The sequence below is a fragment of the Plasmodium brasilianum genome, chromosome 13 (assembly GCF_023973825.1).
Source record: "Plasmodium brasilianum strain Bolivian I chromosome 13, whole genome shotgun sequence".
NCBI classification, from domain to species: Eukaryota; Apicomplexa; class Aconoidasida; order Haemosporida; family Plasmodiidae; genus Plasmodium; species Plasmodium brasilianum.
This window is the reverse complement of record NC_090126.1, coordinates 104,831-117,493: the sequence shown is the minus strand read 5'-3', so window position 1 is coordinate 117,493 and position 12,663 is coordinate 104,831. Positions and strand designations below refer to the sequence as shown.

General features: G+C 18.3%; 1 protein-coding gene across 1 annotated transcript; it reads left to right on the top strand.

Moving 5' to 3' along the window:
- Positions 1–818: 818 nt before the first annotated feature.
- Positions 819–1,181, top strand: MKS88_004738 (uncharacterized protein; the record flags this gene model as incomplete). Its single annotated transcript, XM_067217939.1, has 1 exon — positions 819–1,181. One exon carries the CDS (start codon positions 819–821, stop codon positions 1,179–1,181), a length of 363 nt encoding a protein of 120 aa, XP_067071121.1.
- Between the last annotated feature and the right edge of the window lie 11,482 nt (positions 1,182–12,663).

Genomic DNA, 12,663 nt, shown 5'->3' with positions numbered 1-12,663 from the left:
CTTATGAATGTGTTTTATTTAAATAATATTCTAATATTCCTTTTTCTTTTTTTTAATTGTAACAAATATAAATTATAATAAATCAATTTCAATGTTTTTTTGTATTTTGCTACTGAATAAGTGCTGTATATATATAAATTCATTTTCCTATATTTAAGAAAAATAAATCAAAAATAATTATACGAACAGATCCTTATATAATTTTAAGTATTTTAATTATAATTATTTTTTTATTATTCAATATATATTAGCATTAAAGTAAACAATAGATGATATATACAAGTCTCTCTTCTTAATTAAAATCCTTGTATTCATCATTTTATTTTTGATATGCCACTTTAGCAATAATTCGGCATCATAATAATATTTAGTAATTTTCTTATTTTTATTTATATTTTGCTTTCAAAAATAATTGCTTAGCATAGAAATATGTATATTTAGAAATAATAAATGTTTACTTTTATTTTTACTTTAGAATAACTATAGTAAATCATTAGATAAGACGTATAAATTAGATAGAATTATATATTTAACAAAAAATTGAGTACTAAGAGAGAATTCAACATTTCTAAATTTAAGAGAAGATACATTATGCAAAGGATGGAATATTAAATTGCTAAATGAAGGAGAACATATACATAAAAATGACGAAGATAAGGTATCAGAAATAAAAGAATTAGAATCAAGTACATTAAGTACGAAGGAATGGAATAAGGTAGTTAGGGAAAAAAAAATCATATTGCGTTAGAAGAAAGGATAACTATTTTGAAAAGTGTATATTCAGTATATTAGATTCCTTTGACAAAATTAGGAATAATATGACAATTAACAAAAGGACTGAAAATAGAACGTTACGAAAGAAAATAGTTTCATTAGTTACTCCAATCTTTTTATTTTTATTGATAGTATTAAAGTTTTTATTATCTAGTAATTCATTTAATTATGTAGATAATAAGTGTGATGTAGTAACTCAAATAACCAAACAATCTAGTGAAGGTACAGAAGCTCAGTATCTTTTAAGAGTGGGCTCAATATTTTTCGCATTTGAAATTTTCATACTTATAACAGGTATTATTTATACTTTTATAAAAATTCTAAAATATAAAATTATAAAGGAAAATAATCCTAAAATTTGTTACAATGATTTATGTTCTATCATAAGTATGTCTTTTATAGTCTAAAAAAAATTTATGTAGCATTCTTAAAAGTATTACATTGAAAAGAAGAGTACATGAAATTAGATAATTATTATAATATGAACGAGTATACATTAATATTTTGATATAAAATATAAATATATATATTCTTAATCTTCAATTAATATCATTTCTTTATTTTATAAATTTGTATTTTAAAAAATAAATTGTATGTAATTTAATACATTGAAATAATATACGTATTCTTTTTTTTATATATTTTTTTAAATATATATATATATATATATATATATATATATATATATGTTTAATTAAATTCATTTAAAAAGATACAATCATTCTTATTTCGTTAAATTAGTAGGAATGTTCATATTTCTGTATTATATATTGTCCTTTTTTTTTTGTTTGTTTTTGTTTTTTTTAGTAAAAAGTGATTACTTCGTTGTCCAGTTAAAAATGTATGATTTGTTTTAACTTAATTTTAGATGTCATTTTGTGTTATATATTATAAAAAGAGAGTATTTTTTTTGTTTTTTTAAGAAAAGAATATTTAATTAATATGAATTACAAATATCATTATTATGAATATATTTAAATAAGTATTTTTTACAAAAGGACTCACAGTATATATTTATATTTTAGAATGATTTATATTTGGAATTATAATTGTGTAATAGTATCACATTTTTAGTAAGAAAAAATTATTTATTTATGATAGTCAATTGTAGGAATTATAAATAATTGTAACTAATTATGGAATAAGTACTCTAAATATTTTGATTATTCAAAATGTGCTTTTAATTCAGTTTATAAGAATTACTTAAATATATGTTATAATGTAAATTTCTATATATATATATATATATTATACTTGTATATAATAATTTATTTTTAGTGATAAATTTGAGAGTACTAATGAATTTAGATTACTATTTGATTTACTTTTCCTATAGATATATACTTTTTTTTTCTTTGCAATAATAATAATTTTCTAAATATGAATTATAATACATAATGTTTCAAGAGCGAATAAGAACAAAGGGTATAAATACATTTTTTTGGGATACTTAGTTAAATAAGAATATATTATTATCTATTTTATTTATGATATTATCTGGAATTATTTATGTATGAGCTGAAAATATCATTAGTAAGTTAAAAGTTTTTTTAAATATGCCTAATTAATAATAAAAATATATCTGTACTATAATATTAACTGTGCTCCTCTTGTATATAATGAGACGCGTTAAATACTAACCTATATCAATTACTCTTTATATACAATAATATAATTTGGTTCTTATTAATTTGATAGATTATAATATAACTTATCAAATGTATAATAATATATCCATAAATATTTCATTAAAAAAGGAGTAAATATTGCATTTCTTACGCCATGTACATAACTTTATGGAATTATATATTAAATCAAATTTGTTCCTATATATGTTCTAAAAAAAACGGATGTTTTATTTAAAATTTGTATTATTTATTGGATTTATAATGATATTATCATTTCTTAGCATTGATTCAATATAAATTTGTCTTATTCATATGTGTAAGGTTTAAGAGCTATGAAAGTTTAACAAACAAAATATTATTATTTCGGAAATTTATAATAATGATAATGAAAATTTAAATAAATTATATATTTTTTTTTTTTTTGTTTAATATTAATTATTACAGCATTCTATAAATTATTTAATTTTTTATTTAGTATGATTCCATTTTGAAAAATATTATAAATAAAAATGACTATATGTAACAGAACCTATTTATTTTTACGCAGTGCACATCTGAGAAGGCATAATATACATAATTAGGGCTTGCTCATATGTTAATTTTTCTGGGAAAATCTGTATATCATAAAAGAAACTTTAATGTAACTTTGTTTTTACATGAGTACTACTTTATATTTTGTATTTATTTATATAAAAATATTTAAGAAATAAAATATATGCATCAGAACAAATACAATTTTTTAATTACATTTAAACTATTTATTTTTGTAAATTATTTTAAATATATTGTAGAACAATTATGTAATTTAAGATTCTGTATATTCACAGTTGGCATAAGTGTAGTCTTACATTTTCCGTTAATTATTATGTATAATGGCTACTTATACACGTATGAATCCAGATGAATTTTTAAGATAAAGAAATTTATGCTATAGTTTAAATAATTTTATAGAACTATTAACTTATGATATCTATCACTTCTCATATAAATATTGTATAGCTGAAATTTATCATACAATATATGCATTATTTTATTTTTTATCAATATTGTTCATCCGAAGAGGAATTAGTATGCATATAATTTATGATGTCCGTCCATATAATCTTAGTATATTAATAATCTATGTATTATAATATTATCTATAGTTATAACTATTTTGAATAATTAGTATATAGTGCCATAGCATATAAAATACCTTTATTTATGATATTAAAAATCAGTAAAAATTATTAATATACATAATGCACTTATTTTTTATTGAATTTTGAGGAATTAAAATAATCCACAGAAATTTTAATTAACTGAAATCAATTTTTAACTTAGGTTATGTTATAATTTATATTGTAAAAAATAGTACTTGTAATATTAAAAATAAATAAAAATAACAGAATTATGCAGAACGCATGAAAATAAATATTGTTTTAATTTATATTTTTCTATATAAATTATATTTTATTTTAATATAATAATAAAAAAGTTTATTTCATTTTTTTATAATTATGAATGCTAATTTTATTCTCCATTAATAGAATTATATTTTAAACTTGAATGATATTTTATTCGTTATTACTAATATATATTAATATTAATTTATGTATTGATTTAAGTACTTGTAAATGAAATGAATTTATTCCTTTATATTTTTTTAATTTTGATATTGTATTCTACAAAATTTTTTCTTTGATCTAATAAACATATATTAAAGCTGAATTGATAATAAATATAAGAATTTATAAGTATATATTAGGTTAACATTGAAATAATTATGAAAATCTCATTATAAATATCCTATTTTAATTGAAGAATTATAAGCTGTTTTTAAAAAACTCAACATAGTTTATAACATTTATTTCCATTATTTTTTGTAATATGTTTTAAAAAAGTTAATTTTATATTAAAAATATGATGAATACCATAAAAGAATCATTAATAATGATTTCCATAAATATTGTTGTGAAAGTATTACATTTAGAACAATTGGGGAATTGAAAAATTAATAAAGTAATTGCAAGAATTTTTAAGAATATAATTAAAATAAAAAATGAAAAACACCTAGATTCTTATTCATATTTCATATGCTAATTGTATGATGAATTATTGAAACATTTTAAGAATGTTTCTTGAGGAAATTTTATATCGTTACATGATATCAAATTTAAAATACTGAAGAATTTTATTTTTATTTATACATTTCATTGATCTTGTCCCCATTATAATGAGTATTATAATTTGGATTACTTTTTTTATGAGGATTATATCTATAATAATTTAAAATTATGTTGTAGTACTGAGATTGATATTAATTTTGATATTGATATTCCCGAAAAACTAATAGATATATTAAATATATTATTGAAATATATGAAAAACATATGAGAAAAGGGAACTGAAGTGATATTTGTAGATGACATGAGGAGTATTTCTATTGAAATAGAAAAAATAATCTCAAAAAAATGGTATCTACATGAAAATTAAGTGTAATTAACCGCATGGTAACTAATAAAAAATTAAGAATAAGATCTCGGGGTAAGCTGAGAACTTTGAGGATTCATTTTCAGATATTCTGAGTATCATTAATATTTTTAAGGGTGATAAAAGGATTTGTAAATTGTACACATTGTGTATTTTATCTTTGATAACTAAGGAAAATTCTAATAAAGTAATGTTAGGTTCGAGTTCTCAAGACACATAGAATAATAAAGATTTGTATTCGGTATTTGGAAATTCAGAAAATATATTAGCTAGGATATGAGATATTAAGAATATGGTGATGAAAATGATAAATCTATAAACAGAACTTTCAATAAATTAGGAAGTGAATATCACAGTCAAATAAATTACAGATGAAAGGCTTCGTTAGAAATTCACATAAAAATATCTTTATGGAGATTGAAACAAGACAGATAAACGCTATGGAAAAACAGTTCGACTAATTTTGAAAAATATTAAGGCAATATCATGCATTAAAATTAAAAACAGTTTTAAAAACAAAATTTTTAGTATATTAATAACCAATGCTGATTCATAATATGATGTTAATTCTGACAATCTTATTAGTTCTGTAAGTACGTACAATATAAGTAAAACTTCTCCGTTATAAATTTATGTGCTAGTTGGTTTTGGCAACTGGAATATGTTTTCTCCTGTTTTTTATTTTAGAAATTTAACAAAAAAATACTTTTTAATATATAAATTCTTTTTTTTATTATTTATGTTTTAGTTTAGTGAATTAAATTTAAATATAAACTAGATTTTGATTATACATGTTGCATATTTTTAATAAGCATAATAATATATGGATTTGGGATCGCGGTTAAGTAGGATACTATTAGGGAAAACAAACGTCAAAGGTGAGAACAATAATATATTTAGGCATGAATTATAGAGTAATATGTTACAGTTTTATTGCATAAGTAAAGGTACATATACAATAATGCATACCATCTATTATTTCAATCCTTCTTTCAGAGCAACATAATGGGAGATTATTTAGAATAAATATTTTATAATGTAAATATAGCTTTTTTATTTAAATTTTTTTATAATCAGAATGAAATAAAAATTAATATATTATTGAATTAAAACATATAATATTTGATGTTAACCTTCATGTTAGTATAATTTGTTTTGTGTATTTTTAAATAATAAACTTATTTGAATAATTTGATTATTATAATATTGCTTTTATAAAAAAAGGTAATTAATTTTTTTTAATGCTTTTTTTTTCTTCATTTTTTTAATAAATATCATAAAAAAATATACTGTAATTAAATTAATACGTGTAAAAATGTATTGTACAATATTGAACATATTTTGGCTATTGTATTATATCATAAATTATAATTATAAGAAGAATAATTATTTTAATTTTATTTATTATATTAATCTAGAATATTAGATATTTGAATTTTGGTTTAAGTATTTTATTTCAGCATTCAAAATATTGGTGAAAATATATTAAAATTTGTATAAATTTAACTTTAATGAGATGTACGTAGGGCGTTATTAGTTGTGAGTATTACAATGCTATAATAGTAAATGGAAGAATACTTAATTTATTATTTAATTGTTATAATTACGTAATTTAATATATATTATATACTACAAAAATAACGAAATATATATAATATAATAAATTGATAGGAAAAAAAGAATATGAATTACATTATTGAGAGGACAAATATATTTTTGAAAAAGGTTTATTTTGAAAATAATACGTTTAATACAAAATTTACGCATTTTGGTGGTTTTTGTTTTTAATTAATTAATTTAAAGTTTCTTATATGTATTTGTATAAAAAAAAAAGAAACATTGTAGAATTAAGACGAAGAATTTGAAAGCATCCCATTTACGTATATTAATATTAATTAAATATAAAAATTATATTTTATTTACCTTTAAAATATATTTATTTCTATAGATTTTGTAATAAGCTGTAAATTTTATTTTTTAAATATAATATATAGCATTAAAATTTAAATTCTTATAAATATTATAAAATAAAACGTTTTACAAAATACTGATTTCTTCTTTTGTAGTTACTATTAATATATCATTATTATATTTAATGTTATTTAAAATTACCTTTTTTTCAAAAATATAATTTTTATAAAATTATAATTATAGATTTAAAAACGTCTAAAAGTATGTTGTTATTCTTCTAATTTTTACAATGATATATTACATATATTATGTAAAAACTCAGTATTTATAAATATTAAGAGAGTTTATAATTATTTTTAATTACATTTTTGAGAGAGCTAATAAAAATCATTTAACTATTCTACTAAAATAAACAGTTAATTATATTTTTCAATATTTATAAAAAATTTTAAATTATTTTATTATAGATTATATTATTAAGTATAAAATTGAGATAAAAATTATATAATATATATTTTCAATTGCTTCTTTTCATTTTACCTTTTTTTTGGATTTTCTGTAAACAGTATTATAGTTACATACTTTTTATTATTTTTCTATAAAAATATAATTAACGAAAACTAATAAATAATGTATTCTTTATAATTATGAGAATACTACATTAATTTTAATTATTTCCTTAATGAATATATTCGATTCTTAATTATATATATATACCATGCAACAAAAAATTAGGACAACTTTTTTTATTAAATTTGGTATGTTTATTCTTTTAACTTGGATATGTTATTTTTATAATAATATAGTATGACAATATTAATTAAGGCAATTTTTGTTTTTTACTTTTCTGCTTATATTTATTAATACAATTCTTTAGAATGAGGTTATTTATTGTTTAAATAATAAATTTTAATTACTTTTTTATAATAATTTTAATATAATATTCAGGGAGTAAAGCTCTATAGAAAAACAGATATAGAGAATTATAGATTACTATCAGAATATGAAGAATAAAATGATTAAGATATTGTAGAGTTTAATGAAGAGATACTTAATGATGAAAAGTATGAAGAAGTTATATATAACAATGAAAAGAGGGACAAAGAAATAAAAAAGCAGTCGTGTAGTAGTTCATCATATTAGGTGGAATTTGATAAATAATATATTAAATATAAAATAACAAAATATAGGGGAAAATACTTAAGGCATTTTGAGTAAAAGTTATATAAGCATCTTGATTATCTATATTTTCTTAAAAAAAAAACCGTTATTTAGTAGTAAGACTTACAAAAAAATAATGAGTAAAAGGTTTGGAGTACTAATGCTTTTATCTGCTTTGTTTATCTTTTCTGGATTATCTTCTAAGTTGGGATGTGACAATTTTAGCAAATCAGATAAATTTATTGTTAATGGATCAATAGTTTCTGCATTATTTGTTGAATGAGGTTTTATGTTTTTGTTAAGGATTGATTTCACACTGATAAGTATTATATAACACAAAAGAATTACAGAGAGTAAATGGAAAAATAAATAGTAAGTAATGTTTTTCATTTTATAGAGTATCTTTTAAAATTAACTGAAAAATATAGTATTATTGGCATATCTTTTATAAACACATACGTAATTGCTTAATTTTCATGAATGAATTTATGCACATAAGGAATTTTTTATAATCAACTTAAAAAAAAATAATTTCTTAGTTCTGTGAATTTGAAAACATTAACTTTTTAAAATTTTGTATTTTAGTGTACTATCTCAGTTTAATTAAATATTATGGCATAATATACACGTATGAATATTAATATATATTTTTATGAAAAATATATGTTTGTTCCTTAATATTAATATATAATATAAGAACAACTTTAATTTTATACGAGTCATATGTTAATTACTTACCAGAACATGATATAAAATATATCGTAGAATTTTTTATAGTTCACATATAGATGATTCCTTGTTGCATAATTAAAAGTATATTATTAGTTTTAAATTAAAAATAAATGTCTTTTTTGTGTTTTTTGAAAAAAATTGAATGTATATTTGAATTAATATATTTATATCTTTTATATAGAAACAAACTTGATATTTATCCTATAAAATAAGTTTTATAAATATTATATTCTAGAATATATTTATTGAAGAAAGCTTTTTAAAAGCGATTTGTCTTTTTTAATGTTTTAAAAAGAAACTTATAAATATAAAATAAAATGATATTTCTGTTGAATATTGATTATTTGTAATTATTTACTAAATTCAATTTTCTAATTCTTTACAATTAAATGATGATTTAATATCACCTAATTTTTTCTAATTCTGGTTAATATGGGTTTTTATACAATTTTGCAAAAATATTTAAATATATAGTGTATTGAAGATTTATAAATAAATATGCTATATGCTTTTTCTTATTTTCTACATGATTAAAGAATAAACTTAATCAACTAAATATAATCATATTTTTATAGATATAATGTGTAAATATATTTTTTGCTTTATCATAATAAGATTTTATATATTTGTACATGTCCCTGAAAAGCTATATTATCATTAGAGGAATAAATAAAAATATATATATATTCTACATTTATATGATATTGTGTATGTATATATATATATAGATTGATATAGAAAGTATACTTTTACATAAATTATGAAATTTTAATAATGTAAGAAGGATCATATGAAAAATTTACTTATACTACTATATATGAACAATTATATTAAGACGACATTCTAAAATTATATATGAAAAAATAAAAAATTCTAATATTATGTAATTGTATTAGGCATATATTTTTTTACTATTAAATATGTATAATTTTATATACTTTTAAATTACTATAATAAATTTTAAAAATTTATAAGTTTAATTTTTCACAGTGAATATTTTTTTCATATTTATTACTAGTTTTAGATTTATTTATTAAGTTGTTTTATACACTTTAAGTTAAACGTATCCATCTACTATATTTGAATGTGTACTGAACAAAATTTTTAGCATCTGGATGTGATTGCTCACAGAACAGTAACATTGTAATAATAATACATAATATAATTAAAGTAAAACATACTAATAATCTCTTTTTAATCCATTTTTTGTTTAATTTAACTGAACAATATACATGGCGGCTTTTTCTGAAATATAAAAGATTTTTATCTATATCTTGATGTTTAAATGAACGATGATTATTACTTGTTCTGTTTTGGAATAAATATAACTCATTATTTGAGCCTAATTTTTTTTAAAATATTTGTGAGTTTTGATGTTTTTCAAAATTATTATAATGTTTTAAATAATTATATTTCTTTTTTAAATTATGTTCGATGTTGTGTGAATCATGTTGCTTTTTACATTTTGTATATTTCATGAAATCATTAAATTCTTGCTCATAAATGTCTCGTTGCGTTAAATTTGTTAATCTTTTTCGAAATTCATCATCATGATATAATGAATTTAGTCCTTTTATATATGATTTATCACTTTCGTATAATAAATAATTTATTTTTTTTTTAATATTTCACCTTTTAGTTCTTCCGCTGTTTTTGTTTCATTGCTTAATAATCTTTTAAATCTTACATTGAATGTGTTATTTTCGTTGAATTATTTGTACTATGATTTATTACAAATGGTTAACTAAAAGTGAAGATTCACATCCAATATTCAAGAGTATATTTATATATTATTTTAATAAATTTGTTTTTTTTTTTTATATAAAAAATTAAAATAGCAAAGGATAATAAAAAAAGTTTATAAAAAATGATTATGGTACCTCGTCTAAATATTTTAAAGTTCGTATTAAAATAGAAAAAATAATTTCAGTAAAAAAGTCAAACATATTTGTATATTGTTTTATAATTATATTTTTAAGGTTGATAAAATATTTCCAATAACGATGGTATTAGATATATATAATATTTTTGATAATAATAAGTAAATGTTTGGTTTGTAATTTATATTAATTGTTTTTTATTATGTCAATACAAAAAAAATTTATATATTTTTTAAAATAAGTATAATTGTAGTATATAATAAAGAACAAAAAATTATATATAATTAAAAAAATTAATATGTGTTTTATTTAAAATATTTAAAAAAACATATTAAAATAGAATTAATAAAATAGGGTTTATTAAATTTTAACTGTATAAAATTGTATAAAAATCGTAAATCTACAACATACAACTTATTTCGAAAAATTAAAAATCATATATACTATATACAGATAAAATACGTCATTAAGGATATAATAGAGGACAAAATTCTAGTAATATATTTTGCATTAGCACATATGGAAAGAATTTTATTAGAACAACTTTTTTTAAATATATTGTTATATCATGAATAATAAATGATTATCTAGAGATTATATACTAATTGTATTGTAATATTTTTTAGAAATACTTATGATAAATATTATAAGTGGACAAGGAAGACTATATATATACATAACAAAATTCTAATATATCACTCATGTTTATATATATATATATATACTATTAATTTTAAGTATAATTGCATATTAATGAAGACTGTGTTTTCGAAATATAATATATAAGTAGTTTTACTTTATTTAATAAAAAATATAAAAAATTTTCGACATGTATAAGAATTTTATACTATTCTCCATTTACTCCTTGAAAATGTTGTATATTCATATATAAGGTTAACAATTCTAATAATATAGTTCTCAAAATAATATTAGAACGGTAAATTATATACTCTTATTATGGCTAGTTTTATTAAGATAGCAATTATACAATTAATATGATATATATTAAGAAATATGAACAACTAAATAAAAAAATATTTTTCTATAACATACATTTTTGGTTTCAACATTTTACTCGTATTATTTTTTGTTCTTTTTCATGTATTTGTAATTTTAGGAGAGTACTTTTATTTTCATTTTTTTTTTACCATTTAATAAATTTATTTTGTTTTTGTTAAATAATTTTGTACTTTTAATTAAACACAAATAACATCAGAAAAAAAATCCATGAAATTAATTGAAATATCTTTTAAAACTATGTTAACCAAATTTTGATAGAATGAATGTTATTTGATAAAATTAAAATGCGAAGGAAAAAAAAATAAAAAGGAAAGAGTTTTATATTGTGTTAATATGAAATATTTTATTTGTTTACAATTTTTTGTATATATATGAAATTCTTTTTTCTTTTTTAATGTACGTTTTATTTTTGTTTTTAATATATTATGAAAACCATAGCTTTATACTGCAAATTAAGTATGATATTTATTTAAAAGTGATATAAATTTAATAACAATTCATATGATTTAATGAATCCTTTTTTATAGCTTAAGAAATATATTATATATTTATTTATTCGTTTATTTATTAAAAATATAATATTAAAATTGATATGTTCAATATATATATTTTTAACGTAATATAAATGGAAATATTGTAATCATGAAAAGTAACACAAAACAAAAAAAGTATAATTAAATGTAATTATAATTAAGAGAATATATCTGTTTAAATAACCAATTCTTTTTTTCTTTTTTTTATTTAATGTATATAAATGCCCAAGGTAAGAATTGTTGCATATCTTATTAAAATATATTACTTACATATTTAAACTTGTAGTTCATATTATTTCATTCTTGACTTAATAATTACCTACATGTTATGATAGGGAATACTATATTAAAGAATTAAATAACTTCAAAATAAAATAAAAAATATTTATTTTGAAGATAAATATAATTTTATTTTATGTACATACTTTTAGTTATACATATAAATATAGAGTCATGGAATACCTTAAAATAAGCTTGTTTTATATTTGATTATACTGAATATGACGTAAATAATATTTATATATGTTATATAAATATAATATACGTCATATT